The sequence below is a fragment of the Salmo salar genome, chromosome 04 (genome assembly GCF_965601325.2).
Source record: "Salmo salar chromosome 04, fSalSal1, whole genome shotgun sequence".
Classification (NCBI taxonomy): domain Eukaryota; kingdom Metazoa; phylum Chordata; class Actinopteri; order Salmoniformes; family Salmonidae; genus Salmo; species Salmo salar.
The window spans coordinates 85161607-85184788 of NC_138294.1; the positions used below are offsets into that span (position 1 = coordinate 85161607).

General features: G+C 43.9%; 1 protein-coding gene across 4 annotated transcripts in view; it reads left to right on the forward strand.

The window, feature by feature from the left end:
* afap1l1b (actin filament associated protein 1-like 1b) overlaps positions 1–23182 on the forward strand; it is a 39875-nt gene that overhangs the window by 9561 nt on the left and 7132 nt on the right. For 3 of the 4 annotated variants that reach the window (XM_014198107.3, XM_082974767.1, XM_082974766.1), the window contains exons 2-13: positions 13557–13682; positions 13765–13848; positions 13979–14058; positions 14155–14278; positions 14559–14657; positions 14771–14985; positions 15159–15431; positions 16725–16839; positions 17491–17646; positions 18315–18526; positions 18664–18809; positions 19054–19126. In XM_014198107.3, the coding sequence (XP_014053582.3) occupies positions 13557–13682; positions 13765–13848; positions 13979–14058; positions 14155–14278; positions 14559–14657; positions 14771–14985; positions 15159–15431; positions 16725–16839; positions 17491–17646; positions 18315–18526; positions 18664–18809; positions 19054–19126 (1703 nt within the window). Of the gene's footprint in view, positions 1–9248; positions 9475–13556; positions 13683–13764; positions 13849–13978; positions 14059–14154; positions 14279–14558; positions 14658–14770; positions 14986–15158; positions 15432–16724; positions 16840–17490; positions 17647–18314; positions 18527–18663; positions 18810–19053; positions 19127–23182 lie in introns of those variants that run through there. The other variant, XM_014198104.3, reaches the window with a different exon arrangement.

Consider the following 23182-nt stretch of genomic DNA (forward strand, 5'->3'; position numbering starts at 1 on the left):
TACGGTGGTCCTGTCCCCCTCCCCGACCACGTGGCCTGACTAGAGAGAGATGGCTCCTACTATAGAACATACACCAACCGTCAGTCCACGGGGTAGGTGAATTCTGACAGTTGTACAGTATTTTGGTGGAGGAGACATTGAGTGGGTCTGGATTAAGACCCTTCTCCAAGGCCTGCACATGACACACTCCTATAAATACCCTGCGACACAGAGACAAAGCCCCCAGTCTTCTGCTGCTCATAAGGCCTGATGGGCCACACAGGCCTAACACTGTCTGTCTCGCGCACTGGAATGCCTGCTGAGACCAGACTGACCAACAGCATCTCTCTCTTTCTCTCACTAACTCGCTCACATACAGTTGAAGTCGGAAGTTTACATGCACTTAGGTTGGAGTCATTAAAACTCGTTTTTCAAACACTCCACAAATTTCTTGTCAACAAACTATAGTTTTGGCAAGTCGGTTAGGACATCTACTTTGTGCATGACACAAGTAATTTTTCCAACAATTGTTTACAGACAGATAATTTCACTTATAATTCACTGTATCACAATTCCAGTGGGTCAGAAGTTTACATACACTAAGTTGACTGTGCCTTTAAACAGCTTGGAAAATTCCAGAAAATGATGTCATGGCTTTAGAAGCTTCTCATAGGCTAATTTACATTATTTGAGTCAATTGGAGGTGTACCCGTGGATATATTTCAAGGCCTACCTTCAAACTCAGTGCCTCTTTGCTTGACATCATGGGAAAATCAAAAGAAATCAGCCAAAACCTCAGAATAAAAATTGTAGACTTCCACAAGTCTGGTTCATCCTTGAGCAATTTCCAAATGCCTGAAGGTACCACGTTCATCTGTACAAATAATAGTACGCAAGTATAAACACCATGGGACCACGCAGCCGTCATACCGCTCAGGAAGGAAACGCGTTCTGTCTCCTAGAGATGAACGGACTGTGGTGTGAAAAGGGCAAATCAATCCCAGAACAACAGCAGAGGACCCTGTTAACGTATTGGAGTGGCCATCACAAAGCCCTGACCTCAAGCCTATAGAAGATTTGTGGGCAGAACTGAGAAAGTGTGTGCGAGCAACAACAATTTTAACAATGTAAAGGCAATGCTACCAGATACTAATTGAATGTATGTAAACTTGTGACCCACTGGGAATGTGATGAAAGAAATAAAATCTTAAATAAATCATTCTCTACTATTATTCTGACATTTCACATTCTTAAAATAAAGTGGTGATCCTAACTGACCTAAGACAGGGAATTTTTACTAGGATTAAATGTCAGGAATTGTGAAAACAACTGAGTTTTTAAATGTATTTGGCTAAGGTGTATGTAAACTTCTGACTTCAACTATATATATATATATATATATATATATATATATATATATATATATATCTCGGCAGAGTGAAATCAGACTGTTATGTTGATTATGAATAGGGATGTAAGAGCTGAACTGGTCTTTGTCTGACAGTGGCCCGCCACAGTTTGACTCCGGGGCCTGTTGAGCGGAAATCAAAGCTGCCCGTCTAAAGTGGGTCAGGGCCCTAGCAGGGGAGGCTGGGCTGGGGTTTTACCATGGTCGTAGATGGGAGTTGAGATGAACTGACCTTTCTTTAACCTCGGAATGTCACGGATAGCCAAGGTCGTAGAATAACGATAAAAGACAGAGCTGTTAGAGAGATTTTATGAGTTATTTGAACTCCCTCCTCAACTCTCTCAAAAGGCCCCAGAAAAGCCATTTCGCCACCATTCTGTAGAGCAGTTTGGGTTGTTTCTCTGCAACTGTAACTCCCATGACGGCCTGACCGAGGTCTCATTACTGGGTCTTCAGTCGAGGAGTCTCTACACAACACCAACACAGACAAGAAACATGTGCACACACACTCTTGTATCTCTTCAATACTCAGGCAGTAAGGTCTAAAACAAGTTTTGTGAGGGAAAAGCGGGGAGCGAGTATTAGGACAATCATTCTCTCTTGGGGTCAGTCTGAGCTTCCAGACAGAGGAGGTCCTGTAGTTTCTATCATGGCTGAGCCTCCAGACAGAGGAGGTCCTGTAGTTTCTATCATGGCTGAGCCTCCAGACAGAGGAGGTCCTGTAGTTTCTATCATGGCTGAGCCTCCAGACAGAGAAGGTCCTGTAGTTTCTATCATGGCTGAGCCTCCAGACAGAGGAGGTCCGGTAGTTTCTATCATGTCTGACCCTCCAGACAGAGGAAGTCCTGTAGTTTCTATCATGGCTGAGCCTCCAGACAGAGGAGGTCCGGTAGTTTCTATCATGGCTGAGCCTCCAGACAGAGGAGGTCCTGTAGTTTTTATCATGTCTGACCCTCCAGACAGAGGAGGTCCTGTAGTTTCTATCATGGCTGAGCCTCCAGACAGAGGAGGTCCTGTAGTTTCTATCATGGCTGAGCCTCCAGACAGAGGAAGTCCTGTAGTTTCTATCATGTCTGAGCCTCCAGACAGAGGAGGTCCTGTAGTTTCTATCATGGCTGTGCGGCTGATAATAGGGCTGGCCTCTGCAGAGCATTGTCATCAACTTCCTGTTGATGTGCAGCTTGTGTTCTCCTCTAAATAAACAGTTCCGTGTTGAAATATGGGCAGAGCAGCATCCTGAATTTAAACTGAGACATTCACAATAACAACGCAGAAGGTAAAAATAGTCGATGCTATGGTGTGTTTATCTTGCAATGTGGCGTCTTGACAATGTGGGTGTGGCCAACGTACATTTTTAGTAGACTCCCTGATGACACAAAGTCCCACTGACCAGTTGAAACAGACCTCCTCTGGGAGATGGATGTTCTCAGGCGGTATCTCTGGAACCTGTCTTATAATGCATGGAGGAATGCGCTCATCAGACTTGAGCCATGTCTGTTCTCATTGCCTTTGATTTCCTGAAGTGCTGTGGAATCATTGCTATGTAATGACAACGTCATCCTCCCAGACTCTGTCCTTCCCTTCCCTCTCAGTGCTGTGGCCTGTTGTCTCTCTCAGATCTGTGATTGACCCAGTCCAACTTTTTGTTGTCATCAAAATTGAATTTCACCCTCCCTCCCATGTGGTCTCCATATGACCAGGCTCTGGGTGCACAAAGGCCCTATGTGAGTCATTCCTCAGCCCTTGGTGAGTGTGATGAACAGCAAGCCTCTCGCCACAACAGCTGATGTGCATCTTCAGCGAGAGTCTGTCCTTGGCCGTGCACTGCCCTGTAGGGAGGACATGGCAGGTCAAACCAGACCACATAGCTCTCTCTCCTCCTAGACTACAGACCATTTGTTATGTGCAGAGACGGCTCACTAAACTCTGGTCCGGAGAACCTACCACTGGACAGAAAGTAAATAGAGTAATGTGATACCATTTAAGACTCAGAGATCAGCAGATCTTTTATACGATGCGGAGGTGAAATAATGTGAAGGGACGAAGGCAGTGGATGGTGACGAAGTGAATTTGGGATGTTGTAGGAACGAGTGTAGATTACAGGAATAGGAAGCAGAAGGTTGGGGTTGATAGAAGCTGCTGTCGTCAGCCTAGACAGGAAACCACAGCTGCAGGACATATCCTTTTACCCATAATGCCAATGGATGCCTCTGGACCGCACAGCTGCCTCCCGACGCCCCTGCACATATCAGTGTGTTTTGAGTGAATGTTTTTTGTTGTTTTTTGTTCTAGTTTGTAACATTGCATTTTCCCCCTTTCTTCAAGAGCGTTGTCATTGTCTAATTTTGTCCCTTGTCTGGACAATGGTGTATTGTTAGGGTGCGGAAAGGCTGAGTGCAAAGAGCTTGAATGAAGGTTTAGGACAAGCTCTCCTCTCTGTAGGATGGATCTGTATTAGTGGAGACATTACTGTTGTGACTACCTCTTGGAGCTGTCTACATTGGCTCTGTTACCACCAATATGTATGGTATTGTAACATCAGACAGCCTCTAAGGGTTGGATTTAATCTGTATCGCGGAAGAGCTGTGTTAAAATTGAAAGGTAATTTACAATTGTGCGACATATGCAGCGTTTACTGTGAATGCAGTCTCCTCGAAGGCGGGAACATTGCCTTTACAATTCAACGGCGCCATAACGCGGATCTTCTGTGTTACTTCTGCAATAAGGATTGACTCCAGCCCTAAGAGGCTGTCTGATGTTAATGGTAGCGTGAGTGCTTGTAAGTTTGCTGATTTGTCTTGTACTGTAAGCCAGCTCTGACTATACTGGAATAGTTCTCAGGCGTGGGGAGGGAAAGGAGAGAGTACATGTCAAATTTTATGATCTAAGCTGACAGCTCTGTGATCTGGGAGTGTTGACAGGCGAGGCTTTGTTGACCTGAACTCAGAACCACGGCAGGGGTCATAGTGTTCAATCACACTGTGTGGGTGTGGCTGCAGGGGAACGTCACTAAAGGCCTTTCTGAGCACTGTGACTCAACTAAAGGGAAAATCCACAGAAATGGAATTGCGCTGAGACTTTTTCCAACAAACATTGATTTCAAAGTATAACAAACCATACAAACTCTATGCACAAGGAATTCTTTTAACAATTTACACTGAATATTTGACACAAAAACACTTACTGGAAGAACTGCAGACGCAACGTTTCATGAAACTCCCGACGAAACAGTTCTTGTGCTGACGTTGCTTCCAGAGCCAGTTTTGGAACTCGGTAGTGAGTGTTACTACCGAGGACAGACGCGCTTCAGCACTCAGCGGTCTTGTTCTGTGAGCTTGTGTGGCCTACCAATTCGCGGCTGAGCCGTTGTTGCTCCTAGACATTTCCACTTCACATTAACAGCACTTCCAACTACCCCGGTCAATTGTAAGTCACTAAGATAGCCCTTCAGTAAGGCCATTCTACTGCTAATTTTAGTCTATGGAGATGCATGGCTGTGTGCTCGATTTTTATACACCTGTCAGCAACGGGTGTGGCTGAAATATCAGAATCCACTAATTTGAAGGAGTGTGTGTGTGAGATATATATATATATATATATCTCACACACACCGTGCATTCGGAAAGTGTAAATTCACTTACTGTAGTTAAATAATAGATTAAAATACATTATTCCAAAGTCAATGTGTTATGTCATAGCTGACACCCCATTCTTTCTGCAGACATCTTTCAATCTTAATTCGGCATAGATACTTTTGTTGTTGTTGCTCCTAGACGTTACATTTTTTTGTACATACATTGTGGATTCGGAAAGTATTCAGACCCCTTGACTGTTTCTACACACAATACCCCATAATGACAAAGCAAAAACAGGTTTTTAGAAATTTTTGACCGTTTACTCAGTACTTTGTTGAAGCACCTTTGGCAGCGATTACGGCCTCAAGTCTTCTTGGGTATGATGCTACAAGCTTGGCGCACCTGTATTTGGGGAGTTTCTCCCATTCTTCTCTGTAGATCCTCTCAAGCTCTGTCAGGTTGGATGGGGAGTGTCGCTGCACAGCTTTTTTCAGGTCTCTCCAGAGATGTTCGATCGGGTTCAAGTCCGGGCTCTGGCTGGGCCACTCAAGGACATTCAGAGACTTGTCCCGAAGCCACTCCTGCGTTGTCTTGGCTGTGTGCTTGCGGTGTTTGTTCTGTTGGAAGGTGAACCTTGCTCCAGTCTGAGGTACTGAGTGCTCTGGAGCAGGTTTTCATCAAGGATCTCTCTGTACTTTGCTCTGTTCATCTGTCCCTCAATCCTGACTAGTCTCCCAGTCCCTGCCACTGAAAAACGTCCCCACAGCATGATGCTGCCACCACCATGCTTCACCGTAGGGATGGTGCCAGGTTTCCTCCAGACGTGACGCTTGGCATTCAGGCCAAAGAGTTCAATCTTGGTTTCATCAGACCAGAATATCTTGTTTCTCATGGTCTGAGAGTCTTTAGGTGTCTTTTGAAAAACTCCAAGGAGGCTTTCATGTGTCTTCTACTGAGGAGTGGCTTCCGTCTGGCCACTCTGCCATAAAGGCCTGACTAGTGGAGTGCTGCAGAGATGGTTGCCCTTCTGGAAGTTTCTCCCATCTCCACAGAGGAGCTCTGTCAGAGTGACCATCGGGATCTTGGTCACCTCCCTGACCAAGGCCCTTCTCCCCCAATTGCTCAGTTTGGCTGGGCGACCAGTCGTGGTGGTTCCAAACTTCTTCCGTTTAAGAATGATGGAGGCCACTGTGTTCTTGGGGACCTTCAATACTGCAGACATTTTTTGGTACCCTGCCCCAGATCTGTGCCTCGACACAATCCTGTCTTGGAGCTCTACGGACAATTCCTTTGACCTCGCGGCTTGGTTTTGCTCTGACATGCACTGTCAATTGTGGGACCTTTATATATAGACAGGTGTGTGTCTTTCCAAATCAAATTTTGCAAACATTTCTAAAAACCTGTTTTCGCTTTGTCATTATGGGGTATTGTGTATAGATTGATGAGAAAAAATATTATTTAATACATTTTAGAATAAGGCTGTAACGTAAAAAAATGTGGAAAAAGTCAAGGTGTTTGAATACTTTCTGAATGCACTGTACATAGGGTGCAGGGTTGAGTAACTGGGTGGTAACTGGCTAGTGACTAAGTTCAAGACAGGATACTGGGTGGAGCTAGTGATGGCTATTTAACAGTCTGATGGCCTTGAGATAGAAGCTGTTTTTCAGTCCCAGCTTTGATGCACCTGTACTGACCTCTCCTTCTGGATGATAGCGGGGTGAACAGGCCGTGGCTTGGGTGGTTGATGTCCTTGATGATCTTTTGGCCTTCCTGTGACATCGGGTGCTGTAGGTGTCCTGGAGTGCAGGCAGTGTGCAGACCGCACCACCCTCTGAGAGCCTTGTGGTCGCGGGCAGTGTAGCTTTACTTCAACATTTATTGTGTTTTCATGCATTTCTAATATTTAAAAAAAAAAAACGTTTTCTGGTTGATGTTTTCTAAGACCTCTTGTCAATCTGTTTGACCAGAAATCAAAGCCTTCACTTATTCAAATGTAAAATGGTTGAGGTGTGTGTGTGTGTGTGTGTGGTGTGTGTGTACCTTAATTTCCAAAGAATAGCTTTTAATTTGACACAAAATTTGACATGCTGCTATGAATTTCACGTTGGTGCTCATGGGTCATTTTACATGGAAACGACCTAAACCAGCTGCACCACCCACAGGATCTCCCAGACTGGCTAACACACTTCCCTGAGATGTCCGAGCAGAGGGCGCAGGGGAGTGGGCGTCTGGGCAAGAGGGGTGTAGGGCTGGAGGTTTGAGGGTGTTGCATGGGAATGCAAGTGGAGCGGAAACAGGGCGAGCGGGCCAGGCCCCTCTCTGGCCCTGGCAGTAGGGGTTCAGACAGACAAGTGACCCCTGGAGACCCGGGGCTGTGGAGTTGTGATTTCACCCCACACCACTCCAATAACACACGCATCTTACAGAACCGCTTGGCCTGCTTCAGTTTCGCTCCCATGTTTCTCTTTCCTCATACAGTATGTCTATTCTCTCTCTCTCTCTACTAGCTCTCTCTACTAGCTCTCTCTACTAGCTCTCTCTACTAGCTCTCTCTACGAGCTCTCTCTACTAGCTCTCTAGTGAGAGATGATGATCACACACATCTATATTGTTTAGCATCAGAAATACAGGTTTTTATTATTTTGTTTGGCTCCATTTCCTTGTTTTCAAGAGGAAGGAAACCAACCATTCTCCGTGGAAACAATCTGCTGCCCTTTTTTAAACGTCTCTCAATGAATTCGAGATTCAATCTGCTGACTATGAGAAAACAAGTCAGGATTCATTAGCTACAAGTACAGTTTCTCTAAAGTGACATTCAAATGACAAGATCAAAAGTCTTTTTGTTTTTTAAAAGGGGGAAACAACCAGATCAGTGAGGCTGATTCATGTGAAGCTCTCTGCTATGTCTGAGTGTTGAGGCTAGTCACGTGACATGCTATACTGCTGTGAGTGCGTTGGCAGGTATTTTGCTCAGTTCAGTCAGTGGCTCTCTGGGGTCACCACGGTTTCCTAGTGTGTCCAGCTGTAGCCATGAGGACGTGTCCGTGTGGTGAGCAGAGAGGGAGACGGAGAGGCAGAAGAGTCAAGGTCACTGGATCAGCCTCATCCCCCCCCCCTCCCGGATATCCCCTCTGGAGGGAAGAACCCAACCCAACACTATTCCTGTTGAATGGAAACCTTTTACTGTCTGACTATGCATGCATTGAGACTTCCATTGTGGTTTCTTTGATATCATTCAGTGATGTCATTTAATTGCCAGCCGCGCCAATCCCTTTTAGCAGTTTCAACCTCTAGAGACTAAGGTTGCAATGGAAGGGTATATTACTGGAAACGTTCAACGTTTACCAGTGAACTACCAACATTTTTGTATCTTATCACACAACATCTAGTGGCCCTTTAAGGTACTTCACATTTGTCCAGGTGTCTGTAATTATCTCTGGCCCTCTGTGTGGCCTTATTACATGGAAAATATGTCAAATAATTCAGTAAGATTTTCAAATAAAAATAGAATGACAAAGCTGTAAAACATTATCCTAAATGTAAATCAACTACGTGAATACTTTTGGTGGTTTTAATGACGGTTTCAACATGAAATATCCTTTTAATATATGTATTTTTATTTGCACATTTATTTTACTATGTTACTATGTGTATGTTGTCAATGTTTTGGTGTCAAAATGGTGCCAGCAGTGAAAAAGGTCAATAGTTGGAAGAGTGGCAGAGTTCATTTTTTAAAATAATGCTGTTGATTAGATGCTTTTTTTCATTAATTAGGCTATTTTCTTTTTAACCATATGGTCTATCTACTAGAAACTCATGGACACGGATAGAAAAAATGAATACTATATATATTAATAAATTGCTTAAGTGACACAAGATTATCAAAGTTATGATAGATTTTCTGTTAATTACCAAAATTACTGACGATTCTGGTAACATCGGGAAACTACCGGTATGTTTACAATCGTACTAGAGACCCAACCCTGAGAAGTGGAACCCCTCAAAGACAAGTAGATGAAATTTAAAGATTGTGTGTGACGTCTCAGATGGGCAGAGAGACTGACTGCCAGAGAGAGACTGACTGACTGACTGCCAGAGAGAGACTGACTGCCAGAGAGAGACTGACTGCCAGAGAGAGACTGACTGCCAGAGAGAGACTGACTGCCAGAGAGAGACTGACTGCCAGAGAGAGACTGACTGCCAGAGAGAGACTGACTGACAGAGAGAGACTGACTGACAGAGAGAGACTGACTGACTGACTGACTGACAGAGAGCGACGAAGTAGAGGAGTGGGGGTGTAACAGCTGGAGAGTAAATTCTTTGAGCCCAGCCCACTAGATACCACAATACCAGGGTAGGAGCGAGCGAGGGAGTGAGTTAAATGACTGTGTGTTGAGAGCTCTGCAATCATCCAGAGACAAGCACAGCTGATGTGTGGATTACCACAGCATTTCTCACTGGAGCTGTTTTTGTAAAATGGTGGGCTTTCTTCTTCTTCAGCTGTTGAAGCCGGTAAGCAACCAAATCGACTGCATGCTTGTATTATACTGTCTTGGCAGCCTCTCTCTTAGTGGGCTGTGTGGGTTGTGTTTGTCCCAGTCTCTCAGGACTGTAACATTTGAATTGGAGATGGATGTCCGTGTAGATCATGTGATTAGTCTTATGGTTGGTTCTACTGAGTACTGGATCTCCACTTCCTGATGATGTGTGGATGTTTTCTCAATTATCTCTGAAAGTTGACCCTGACTACTTTTCGGACAGTTATGTTTTGACAGGGCCAGTTCATTTCCATTCCTTGATATTCAGAGAGGGGATTTGTTATTACAGAGATGTTTATTGTGACCGACCGCCTCGTTTCGGGCTTATGTAGCAAAATTTGAAATTGTGTGTTTTTTTACATTGGATAAAAGTAGATTCAAAGCTAGAAAATGGTATATCCTACACAGCAGTTGAGGAACAAATGGGAAAGTAGTTCAGCTTTGAAACTGTATCAACTATTGAGAAAATGGCTCTTGAATGTTTTGGGACACCTACTGGAGAGCTGTTCTTTGTCTACACCTATTAAGTGTTGTTCATACCCTCTTAAGCCTTAGCCCTATCCATGTCTTTAAGGATGCATGTGAGGCCATGTGATAAACATTGAGTACGGTAGTGTACTAAACAACCAAGGATTTCAAGACTCGAGACTGATTTCTACTACGTCTATTGACATGTCTGTATACAGTTGTCGCAATGACATCATGAACATTCTATTGTCGTTCCGACATCAAACTTGTCGTTGTTATGAAACAGTATAAACACAAAAACGACAGGCTGTTTGACATCAGCAGCATGGTGTTCCAAAACTGTATTTTAACACCAATAAACCCATCGGTTTAAACATGTATTTAGTATATGTCAATCCAGGCAACTAAAAGCAACTTTCTAAACAATGTTTTTGGTTAGCTTCTAGCTTGTTAGAAGGTGTAAATGGTACAATGAAATGGTTACTTGCATAGTGGAGTCTTTTGTTTAGACATGTAGCTAGCTAGCGAAACAATGAACCATAATCCCAACTCATAACGTTACTACCCCCCATGTATCTACAGTTAGCTAAAGCTAACCAACTAGCTATGTTCAATTTTAGCTAGCTAGCTAACATTAGGCTATAACTAGCAATATAAATTTCTCTTGAGATACGGATGACATTACTACACAGATCATAAACATAATGCTAGTGAGCCAGCCAGCTAACGTTAGCTAGCTAACAGTACGCTTTTACTTGCAATGAAAATTACTTTCTGACAAAATTGGAAACGTATAATATCTGAAAATGTAGCTAGCTAGACTCTCTTACCCGTACACTTGGATGAACGCTTCTCCCTCTGTCACGGATGCCACGGTTGCACTTAGCTTGAAGATGTAATCCAGTCAGGTGTTTTATACAACAGCCTTCTGTGTTCTCTTTTCGACTCCCTCCGCATTTGCAATCAAATGCCTCCTTAGCTATCATAAAGTCGAGAGCCTTAGCAACAGTTGTGCAGTTCGTTGTGATATCTTTCAAAAAAGCTGCGTTAGAAAGGATTACCGACAGATACTGAGCAGCTCATGTTATAGATTGGTCTGCAATGTAGCACGCTTCTATCTGAACTCATCTCTCAGCATGTCCAGCCCATCCATTATCTCAGCCAATCATGGCTAGTGCAAAGGTTCCTGTCTTTCCTGACCTGTCACTAATACGACTGTTCCAATAAGCTGACCAGGAAACCTGACTTTCAGACTGATCCCTGACCTGTCACTGATACGACTGTTCCAATAAGCTGACCAGGAAACCTGACTTTCTGACCTGTCACTGATACGACTGTTCCAATAAGCTGACCAGGAAACCTGACTTTCAGACTGATCCCTGACCTGTCACTGATACGACTGTTCCAATAAGCTGATCAGGAAACCTGACTTTCAGACTGATCCCTGACCTGTCACTGATACGACTGTTCCAATAAGTTGATCAGGAAACCTGACTTTCAGACTGATCCCTGACCTGTCACTGATACGACTGTTCCAATAAGCTGATCAGGAAACCTGACTTTCAGACTGATCCCTGACCTGTCACTGATACGACTGTTCCAATAAGCTGATCAGGAAACCTGACTTTCAGACTGATCCCTGACCTGTCACTGATACGACTGTTCCAATAAGCTGATCAGGAAACCTGACTTTCAGACTGATCCCTGACCTGTCACTGATACGACTGTTCCAATAAGCTGATCAGGAAACTTCTGACCAGCCCAGACGTTGCGGCACCCCACTTCTAAACAACTCTAACTGGACTGTATTCAGAGGGTTGGTAAGTCATCTGAAATCATAGTGGTTGTGCTGAACTTGTTGACTCCTTGTTTGATAGGTAAGGGTTGTATGGTGTTATTACAGAGTAACTTCTGCAACAAAAGCAGGAAGCCAAAAGAGCAGACATTTTCCAATGGGATTCTGAGAGGTCATGACTGTGCTAACATAACCTTACAGTTAGCCTTGTTTCTACATGAAGACTTCTGCTCACAAAGCACTTTAGGTTGACTCTTTAAAGCTGATCAGTTTGTTGCTGTGGGTGGAGAAATAAAACACTGACAGGTTGTTTGGTCTGCTATGAGCAGAGATGGACAACAACCTTCAGCACTAAAGCTACAAAAACAGGCCCATATTCTACTGAAAACTTGTGACCGGGAAAAACATCTCTCACTTCCAGAGACCTCAAAGAAAAACAGGTAGGCCTAGTCCTGAGATTACTGTCTACAAAGTCGTGTGTGTGTGTGTGTGTGTGTGTGTGTGTGTGTGTGTGTGTGTGTGTGTGTGTGTGTGTGTGTGTGTGTGTGTGTGTGTGTGTGTGTGTGTGTGTGTGTGTGTGTGTGTGTGTGTGTGTGTGTGTGTGTGTGTGTGTGTTAGAGATGCTCCTCTCCAGGGGAGCCCCAGTGCCTGGTGGTACGGCAATCTCCTCTCAGCTCCAGGAATGCCCCACTACAGATAAGATAAATAACTTATCACCAGGGGAGCTGTTAAACAGATGTTTCTGTGTAATTAAATGGTCCAGTCATGGGTTTGAGGGTGCTGTGCTGGGACCCTCTCATCACAATGCCAGGAAGACAGGTTGATAAATCAAATCTCAAATCAAATGTTATTGGTCGCATACACATATTTAGCAGATGTTATTGCGAGTGTAGGGAAATGCTTGTGTTCCTAGCTCCAACAGTGCAGTAATATCTAACAATTAGAGTTTTACACGTGGAAAACATTATCTTGAGTTTGATATGTGGAAATTCCTCCAAAATGTGGAGTTCCTTTCTTTGGACACTTGAGTTCTGCAGGGATTGCCATTAGCTAAGGGTTGTTCTATTGCCCGGGGTAAAAGACCTGAACACTTATGCAAGTTGAGTCTGAATGCAAAGAACTGCAGTGGTCTGGTCTTTCTGGTTCCTCCCCTGTGTGTAGGTGAAAATACTTTCCATTTCCGGGCAGGTGATCATAGGGGTTCTTTAGGGCAACAAAAACTACTCCTGACTTGCCCAATGAGAGAGAGCCTTCCAGACTGTAATGTCAATCCCTGGGTTTTCTTTTGTGACAGGCTGATGAAACTCTATCGCACCTGTTTATTGCATTAAGCCGCCAGATCCCACCTTGTGATTATTTTGTCTGGGTTCTTCCAGACGCAGGCCAATACAACCAGATGTCTGAGGTTAGCTCCACCCATAACCACTTCTGTTGTCAGGACAGTTGACCCATGAATAAGGCCTCAGCATATTATGAAGCGGGTTTGATTGTTGTGTTGGAATGCAATAGTTAATGAACTAACCCTTTATACTTGTCTTTTCTTACCAGTGCTGACTTTGCTGATAGCTACTTTGAGGAAAGATGTACTTACTATGACTCTGAGATAGATGGTTGTCTCGCCTAACTATCTAAGTCCGTCTGCTAAATGACTAAAATGTAAAAGTGATGAATCTTACCATCACCATTATAGATTTGCTCAGTAATTGACATCATATTGTACGATCACTTGAAACGGTCACTCATTGTTTCAGACATGACCTGTGACTTGTGTTGTTCTTCTTCTCTCCCCGCAGCGATGGAGCATCTGGTGAGTGAGCTGAACATGCTGCTGAAGCTGCTGGACCATGAGAGTGTGAGCAAGGCCACAACGGAGAAGATGAGCGCGGTCCGGAGCCTGCTGGGGCAGCTGCAGCCGTCAGGTAGGGGTGTGTGTGTGTGTGTGTGTGTGTGTGAGAGAGGGCACGGAGAGGTTTATTTATTTTTTTACATTCTCTGTTAAAGTGAATGGATCAGACTTCGTATACATGAACACTTCCCTTTACGGAAATGGCACCAGCTTTGTGGAATCCCTGTTTGAGGAATTTGGTGAGTTAAATAACATATCTGTATTGTTTCATATAAAAGAATAATGACTTTCTAGACGATGCTAGTATAGAGTAAACAACGACATGATCAGTCATTCTTTAATGATGTGTATATTACATTGTCCCAACAGACCTGAATGAGCTCAGAGCCTCCCCAGAAGAACTGAAGGAACCAGCAGAGGAGGAAACCCCCAAAATACCGCCCTCTAAAGTGAGAGCCTTTTCCACAGTACTGTAGAATTGCATCAGAACTTTGACTATAACACTTTTTGTTTATTGAATTTCTCCTAACGTTAATTCCCCCCAGAGTCCCACTGAAACCCCTCCTCCTCTGCCAACCACCCCTCCCCCAGAGGACTATTATGAGGAGGCAGTACCCCTGGATCCAGGCACGGTGACCCAATACATCACCACCAACATCACCAAACGCAGTGAGTAGTCAGTCACACGTCCTCCCTGCCGTCACCTATTCATAACCACCCCAACTCACTGTCCGTACACGGTACACAACACAGGAGAATCGAGGGGAGGACGGGCTCATAGTAATGTCTGGAATGGAGTGAATGGAACCGTATTAAACGCATGCGTTTGTGTCAATACTGTTCCAGCCACTACTATGAGCCTGTCATCAGTTAAGGTGCCACCAGCCAACTGTGCTACACACTCTTATTGTTGGGTTATCTCTGATCTCTGTCCTCTGCTTTCTTCTAGTCAGCGCAAGTCCCCCAAATTCCATTGAAGATGCATATTATGAGGATGCTGACAATAATTACCCCATCACCCAAATCAATGGCCCGCACAAGAACTCATGTGAGTATGAATGAAATCATAGCATCCGGTTGAGATGAATGTGTACTTGATGCTACTACATCTGTATGTTTTGAGGGGAACCATCTTATCCGTTATCCTTTGTTGTTCTCCAGACGCTGATTCAGACGCGCTGAGCAGCTCCTATGAATCGTATGATGAGGAGGATGAGGAGGCGAAGGGCCAGGGCAGGACTAGTCAGAGGTGGCAGTCAGAGGAGAACTCTGTGGGGCCGATGAAGGATTGTCGTATCTGTGCCTTTCTGCTGCGCAAGAAACGCTTCGGCCAATGGGCCAAACAGTTGACAGTCGTCCGTGACAACAGATTACAGGTAGGGCAACAGCCTTTTCTGCAGTCTGTGTTTACTATTAAAGGTTTATTACACATCAGGCCTGATCTAATTGAGACACATTTAGATATTAGGAGTGATCTGCAGTAAAGTATTTTAAAGTCAATTGTAATATAAAAAAAGAAACAACTGTTTTTCTGTGTCTTCCTCTGCAGTGCTACAAGAGCATTAAAGACAGAAGCCCACACATTGAGCTGCCGCTGAACCTGTGTAACGTCATCTACATCCCCAAAGAGGCGCGCCGCAAGAAGCACGAGCTGCGTTTCTCCCTGCCTGGTGGAGAGGCCTTGGTGCTGGCTGTCCAGAGCAAGGAGCAGGCGGAGCGATGGCTCACAGTGATCCGGGAGGTGGCCAGTCAAGCCACCAGCGGTGAAGGATTAGAGGGCTCATCCTCTCCTATGATCCAGAGGAAGATAGAGCTGGACAAGGTGGGTCTTCCCTCAGTAACACTGCTAGATACCTTACTCAGTCTATAGGCCTGTAACCCAACACAGCCTTCTGTGTCTGCACTGTACAGACCCTATGGGCCCCTTATCCTGTTTCACTCAAACTGACTCAGACAACCTGGGACTGGTGTTTTCACAATATATGTTTCACATACTGCACATAACCATGCTGCAGTAAATAACCAGGCGGAATGAAAGCAGTTCAGTAAATAACCAGACGGAATGAAAGCAGTTCAGTAAATAACCAGACAGAATGAAAGCAGTTCAGTAAATAACCAGGCGGAATGAAAGCAGTTCAGTAAATAACCAGGCGGAATGAAAGCAGTTCAGTAAATAACCAGACAGAATGAAAGCAGTTCAGTAAATAACCAGACAGAATGAAAGCAGTTCAGTAAATAACCAGACAGAATGAAAGCAGTTCAGTAAATAACCAGACGGAATGAAAGCAGTTCAGTAAATAACCAGGCGGAATGAAAGCAGTTCAGTAAATAACCAGACAGAATGAAAGCAGTTCAGTAAATAACCAGACAGAATGAAAGCAGTTCAGTAAATAACCAGACAGAATGAAAGCAGTTCAGTAAATAACCAGACAGAATGAAAGCAGTTCAGTAAATAACCAGGCGGAATGAAAGCAGTTCAGTAAATAACCAGGCGGAATGAAAGCAGTTCAGTAAATAACCAGACAGAATGAAAGCAGTTCAGTAAATAACCAGGCGGATTGAAAGCAGTTCAGTAAATAACCAGACGGAATGAAAGCAGTTCAGTAAATAACCAGACGGAATGAAAGCAGTTCAGTAAATAACCAGACAGAATGAAAGCAGTTCAGTAAATAACCAGACAGAATGAAAGCAGTTCAGTAAATAACCAGACAGAATGAAAGCAGTTCAGTAAATAACCAGACAGGTCAGACAGGTCAGACAGACAGACGTCCAGCCTGTTTGACCCCCCCCCCCCCCCACCTTCTAATGTATCACTACCTGATCTGTATCAGTTCATTGATGGTGTGTTTATGCCGTGTCACTCAATCAGAGGAGGGGTTGATGCTCTAATGCTGCCTTCTGACAGTTAAAAACAGCTGACTGTGAATAGTCTAGTGATCAGCAACTGAAACTCCACATAGATGGAAACAGAGCCATTCTATTATAGCTTAAATGTATGACTGTGGACAGAGGGACTGTGGAACCCATTTCAGGATTATTCTAAGACGGTAATGTTTTGTTTTTAATTAGGTTAGTGTCCACACTAACCTAATTTCCCCCCCTCTCTTCTCTCTAGTTACTAGGAGCTGACAAGCACACTGTAGTGTTGGTTGACAAGCACACCTCTGACTCTGACAGCGTGGCCACAGGTGACAACCTGTCCTCTGGTCAGCTCCGTGACAACTGTGAAGGTTAGGACCCAATCTGCCTCAACATACCTGAACTTCCCTGGGTGTCTGCTTTCTACTGTTCTACTGTAGCTTTGTGTTTTACTAGTCTGCATTGTGAGATTCAAAAGACCACTTTTAGATACTCCATGTCATTTAAAAAAAAAATGTAGAACCCTTTTTAAACTGAGACACAGGCTCAAGCAGACTGAAATGAAACACTATGTAGGGCAGTGGCTTTGGCAACCTAAAGACGGAGGAAAACATAATGAATGAGAAAGTAGAGTGATCTATGTTCCTGAGTCAGAAGAGGTGTCAACGTTTGGATGTTTTACCTAAAGCAGATAAAAGACAGAGGAAGTGTGACCCGGAGCAGAACCATCCTTCCTGCCCTCTTCCTGTCTTTGTCTCACAATGACATCATAGGACATACGTACACAAGGCAGAGAGGTAGCACCTGGTCGACAGAGCCCTGGGACTTCAAAACAACATTTTTAGAAGCACTGAACTACATTTGCCTACATTGTTCGATTGCCAATACAGTGTGCCACATTGGAACATGAGTATCCAGTAAATAGCTAACTAAAACATGCCCTTTCAGACACACAATACATGATCTAGTAAATGACTCTTTTGTAAAGGACTCTGTGCTGACTCCGGTGTGTTTCTGTTTAGGGAAGGGGAAGAGGGGGGCGTTTTCAGAGCTGACGGGGTCTATGAGCAGAGCGGCTGGACGGAAGATCAACAGGATCGTCAGTTTCTCTAAGAAGAAGCCTCCTCTCCCAGGAGACACTCTGTCCTCCTACCACCATGACGACAACCCCCGCTGTGGTGAGCGCCCCGCATCCATGTCATACATATAGATCTTTTTTTAACCCATTTTCTTTCCCCCAATTTCGTGGTATCCAATTGGAGTCTTGTCCCATTGCTGCAACTCCCGTACGGACTCGGGAGAGGCGAAGGTCGAGAGCCGTGAGTCCTCCGAAACACAACCCAACCAAGCCACACTGCTTCTTGACACACTGCCCACTTAACCCGGAAGCCAGCCGCACCAATGTGTCGGAGGAAACACTGTACAACTGGCGACCGTGTCAGCGTGCACTGCGCCCGGCCCACCACAGGAGTCGCTAGTGCGCGACGGGACAAGGACATCCCTGCCGGCGAAACCCTCCCCTAACCAGGACAACGCTGGGCCAATTGTGCGCCGCCCCATTGGTCTCCCGGTCACGGCCGGCTGCGACAGAGCCTGAATTTGAACCCAGAATCTCTAGTGGCACAGCTAGCACTGTGATGCAGTGTCTTAGACCACTGCACCACTCAGGAGGCCATCCATGTCATATATGACATGTTCATTCCACAGTCATAATCTCTTGGCTGGTATTTAGCATGTTACTACTAGTCTGTTGTCTTCCCACCTTTTTAAAAGCTGTTATTTTCATTTCTACTGCTCCATGTAATTACCTTTTTTCTGGAAAGTATTGATGTGTTCCTGTCCTCAGGTTATCTAAATCTACTGCTGAGCCAGTGTTGGAGGGAGAGATGGTGCTGTGTGAGGAGTGGAACACTGTACCTTCACAAAGACCGGGGCGACCTGGGTACTCACGTCAGAGCTGTGGTCCTCCATGGGGCTGAGGTCATACCTGGAGTAGGGCCCAAGCACCCCTTCGCCTTCCGCATCCTGCAAGGAGGCAACGAGGTGGCTGCCTTGGAGGTATGTTTGTGCGTGTATATGTAGCCCAATGTCCCCTATCCCTTGACCGGTCTCTCCGGTCCGTCTCGTGGGTTCTAGTCCCCTTTGGGATCAGTGCCATGTGGTGATTGATGTAAGTGTCTCTGTCTGTCCAACAGGCCAGCTGTTCAGAAGAGATGGGCCGCTGGCTGGGGGTTTTGCTGGCAGAGTCTGGCTGTGCCACCAGCCCTGAGGCTTTGCACTATGACTATGTAGATGTGGACACCATCACTAGCATCACAGATGCAGCAAGACACTCCTTCCTGTGAGTCTGAGGCTGGGGTCATTTCCAAATGGGCTTCATATTTTAAGGGGAGTACATTTATAATGCCAGATGGTCATGGGGGTAAATGCTTGTCTCTTTTGAAATGCTGAATCAGTTTTACCATTTGGAGGTTTTCATCAAGGTACCAACATTTAACCACAGGTATTTTGACAATTCTACCAGGGTCTGTCTGCACAGTATGGTTGTTATGACATCACAATGCTAGCCTCTTCCTGTCCCATAGATGGGCTACCTCCTCCAGCAGCGCCTCGACTGACTCCAGAACGTATGACGAGGTTCCTTATGAGAGCATATTGGTGAGGAGATACGAATGCTAAACATGTTTTAACTTGTTGACACATCATAATGACAAACTTTCATTTCATTTTGAAAGTGGGAAAGCTCCACACCCTTATTTTTTTGTGGGAAAGAAACCACATTTCAAGAAAAACAGGTTAACCAAACCCTATTGGCTGTGCATGAGACAGCAGTATACCAGCAACCTCTGAACTGTAGCAAAAAAAAAAAAACAGACTTCCTTTGGTTGAGATTTACATCTAAGGAATCCCCAGCTCTGTGTTCACACCCATAACTGTAGCTGGAATCCTAAGGATCCAGTTGATGAATGATCTGTTCCTATATCTCTCCACAGAATCAGGGAGTAGGAGTCAAAGGGATTTTAATTCTACAGCATTCTGAAGGCCTGCTGAATGCCGATAGGCTCCTCTGTGGGTATGTGGGAGGGTATAGACGACACTCCAGGGATGCGCTCTGAAAGTAGCTCATCGGAGCTCATCTGAGTTGTGTATGGGACAGATCGAAATGTACTGGGGGAGGGGTGGTCCAAAATAGGGGAGGCTTGTCAAACCTTTAATTTTTTTTGCTTTATGGGAGGTTTGTGTGTTTTTCTTTATTGGGCACGGGAGAGTAGTGTGTTTTTTTTCCCTGGTTCACATTCGCTCTTCTGCTCGTATTTTCACTATAAACAACAACTTGACTGACTTTTGATATTACACTAAAGTTTAGAAATGTTTGTGAAGGTTTGGTAGGGCTATTATTAACCTTTAGCTACTGCAGGCCTATGATATGAAGGCAGCGCGCCCTGACGCTCCAACTGACTCCAACAGTTTAACTGGAGGTGAGGAAGTGTTTCACACCTACCAGAGTTACTCCTATAATATAATGCTTATCTTTATACAAAATATTCAGATAGAAGTACAGAAGGAGGGTAATTTGTTAATTTTCTATCTGTATAGCAGATGCAGTAGCCATCTGACATTAAAGAAATGCATGTCGGTGTCATAGCATGCCGCCGGCATATGTCTATCTTCAGTAGTGTGAAGTACTAAAGTAAAAATATGTTGTGTCTTTGGCTATGCCGGATTAAGTGAAATGACATGCTAACCTATAAAATTCTTTCTCTAATTAATATTACCTGATTAAGCTAATCGTGTAAATGTAATTAACTAGAAAGTCGGGGCACCACGGAAGAACGTTTATAGAGCCGTTATCTTCCGAATAAACTCTTAAAATACTTAGTAATATTTTACATCGATAGCAGTCAATATTAACCCTTATCTTATTTTCAGTCTCATAATGAAAGTTGTAAATTCTTGGCTATCTTCACGAACCCTGGCTAACAAGTTGAATCAGCAATACAAAATTGGGTTTAATTATTTATTTACTAAATACCTAAACTTATCACACAGAATTACAAATACACCGAATACATATGATGTCATACAAAAACGTTCTGGTGGACGGAACCTGTATCATGGCTGGTTACACAAAGGAAAGGGGGTTGGGCTTGAATGAAAGAGCGGGAAGATTTAGGAACAAAGAAACAGCAGCTATGCTATCGTAAATACATTATCTTATGCATTCTAAATTACCGCCCATTTGGAAAAGGAAAATGCAATAAATATTTACTCTGAGCTGCGCTTCGGTAGATTGGTCGTAGATGCTGGCCGGGTTGGCCAACAGATCTTCCTGTACTCGGAAGAATGTCTCTGGTGGTAAATTGGATACGTGGTGGTATCTTTGTCCGTCTGTTAGACTGGATCCATCGTCCGTCCTTTCCTAGCCCACGTCTAGGCCGCTGCGAACTCAACGGCTAGGAAGTAGCACTTCTGTAGTGAATAAGCTCAAAGTTCATACCAGTTCATACCATAGCTCACGCCGAGGTTGGCTTAGTTGACATGTGTGTCCTTCTAACGTAGAGGCTGCAGACCTCACGTACTGGAACAACGTGGTTATCGTTTCATCAAAGGCTTATATAGTGGAGAGGGGGAAGGAGGTGTTTCATCGTTTATAACCCTTGTCTCTTCACAGGGTTGGGCCACTGATCAAGCAGGGCACTTTCCTTATGAAAACCCAATTCTCTCATTTGGAAGCTAAAATTACATTTAATCTCCTAACAAACAATTTCAATATCAAACATTTCAATTGCATAACAATTCCATGTTATTCTGATAACTAGAGGGTGTATACTTTCCCAGGTACAGTTTATGTCGTCCTGTCATCAGTCATAATGTCTCAGATGACAACCGAACTGACATACATACTCATTACGTTCCCAAGCATATTTCCAACTGGTTTTATTAACAAAATATGGTTCCTTTTCCCCATTTGTTTGATGTTCCCAGACTCTCTATATTTAACACAGGCTATTCAAGTCCTTCAGTAGGGTCAGAGAGGGGAAGGGAGAAAGGTATTTATGGGGGGGGGTCATAAACCTTACCCACAGGCCAACGTCATGACAAATATTACTTAAGTAGTTTTTAGGGGTATCTGTACTTTACTATTTATATTTATATTATATTTCTATTACTTTACTATTTATAATGTTTTTCTTTTACTCCAAACATTTTCTGAAAACTAAAAGTACTCGTTACATTTTGAATGCTTAGCAGGACAGGAAAATGGTCCAATTCACACACTTATCAAGAGAACATCCCTGGTCATCTACTGCCTCTGATCTGGAGGACTCACTAAACACACACGCTTTGTTTGTAAATTATGTCTAAATGTCGGGGTGTACCCCTGGCAAAAAAAAACAAGAATATCGTGCCATCTGGTTTGCCTAATATAAGGAATTTGAAATTATGTATACTTTTTACCTTTGACACTTAAGTATATTTTAGCAATTACATTTACTTTTTGATACTTAAATATATTTAAAACCAAATACTTTTAGACTTTTATTCAGACTTTTACTGGGTGACTTTCACTTGAGTCATTTTCTAAGGTATGTTGACTTTCAATCAAGTGTGACAATCAAGTACTTTTCCACCACTGTCTCTCTCTCTCTATCTCTCTGGGGTTAGGCCTAAGCTTCTCTTCCTTTATTTATACAGTACCAGTCAAAAGTTTGGACACACCTACTCATTCAAGGTTTTTTCTTTATTTTTACTATTTTCTACATTGTAGAATATTAGTGAAGACATCAAAACTGTGAAATAACACACATGGAGTCATGTAGTAACCAAAAAAAGTGTTAAACAAATCAAAATATATTTTAGATTCTTCAAAGTAGCCACCCTTTTCCTTCACTCTGTGGTCCAACCCATCCCAAACCATCTCAGTTGGGTTGAGGTCGGGTGATTGTGGAGGCCAGGTCATCTGATGCAGCACTCTCCTTCTTGGTCACATAGCCCTTACACAGCCTGGAGGTGTGTTTGGTCACTGTCCTGTTGAAAAACAAATAATAGTCCCTTTAAGCGCAAACCAGATGGGATGGCGTATCTCAGCAGAGATAAGTGGTTAAGTGTGCCTTAAATTCGAAATAAATCACAGACAGTGTCACCAGCAAAGCACCATCACTCCTCCTCCTCCATGCTTCACTGTGGGAACCACACATGCGGCGATCATCCATTAACCTACTCTGCATCTCACTAAGACACAACGGTTGGAATAAAAAAATCGCAAATTTGGACTCATCAGACCGAAGGACAGATTTCCACTGGTCTAATGTCCATTGCAAGTGTTTCTTGGCCCAAGCAAGTCTCTTCTTATTATTGGTGTCCTTTAGTAGTGGTTTCTTTGCAGCAATTCAACCATGAAAGCCTGATTCACGCAGTCTCCTCAACAGTTGATATTGAGATGTGTCTGTTATTTGAACTCTGAAGCATTTATTTGGGCTGCAATCTGAGGTGCAGTTACCTCTAATGAACTTATCCTCTGCAGCAGAGGTAACTTTCCGGTGGCGGTCCTCATGAGAGACAGTTTCATCATAGCGGTTGATGGTTTTTGCAACTGCACTTGAAGAAACTTTCAAAGTTATTGAAATTTTACGCATTCACTGACCTTCAAGTAATGATGGACTGTTGTTTCTCTTTGGTTATTTGAGCTGTCCTTTCCATAATATGGACTTG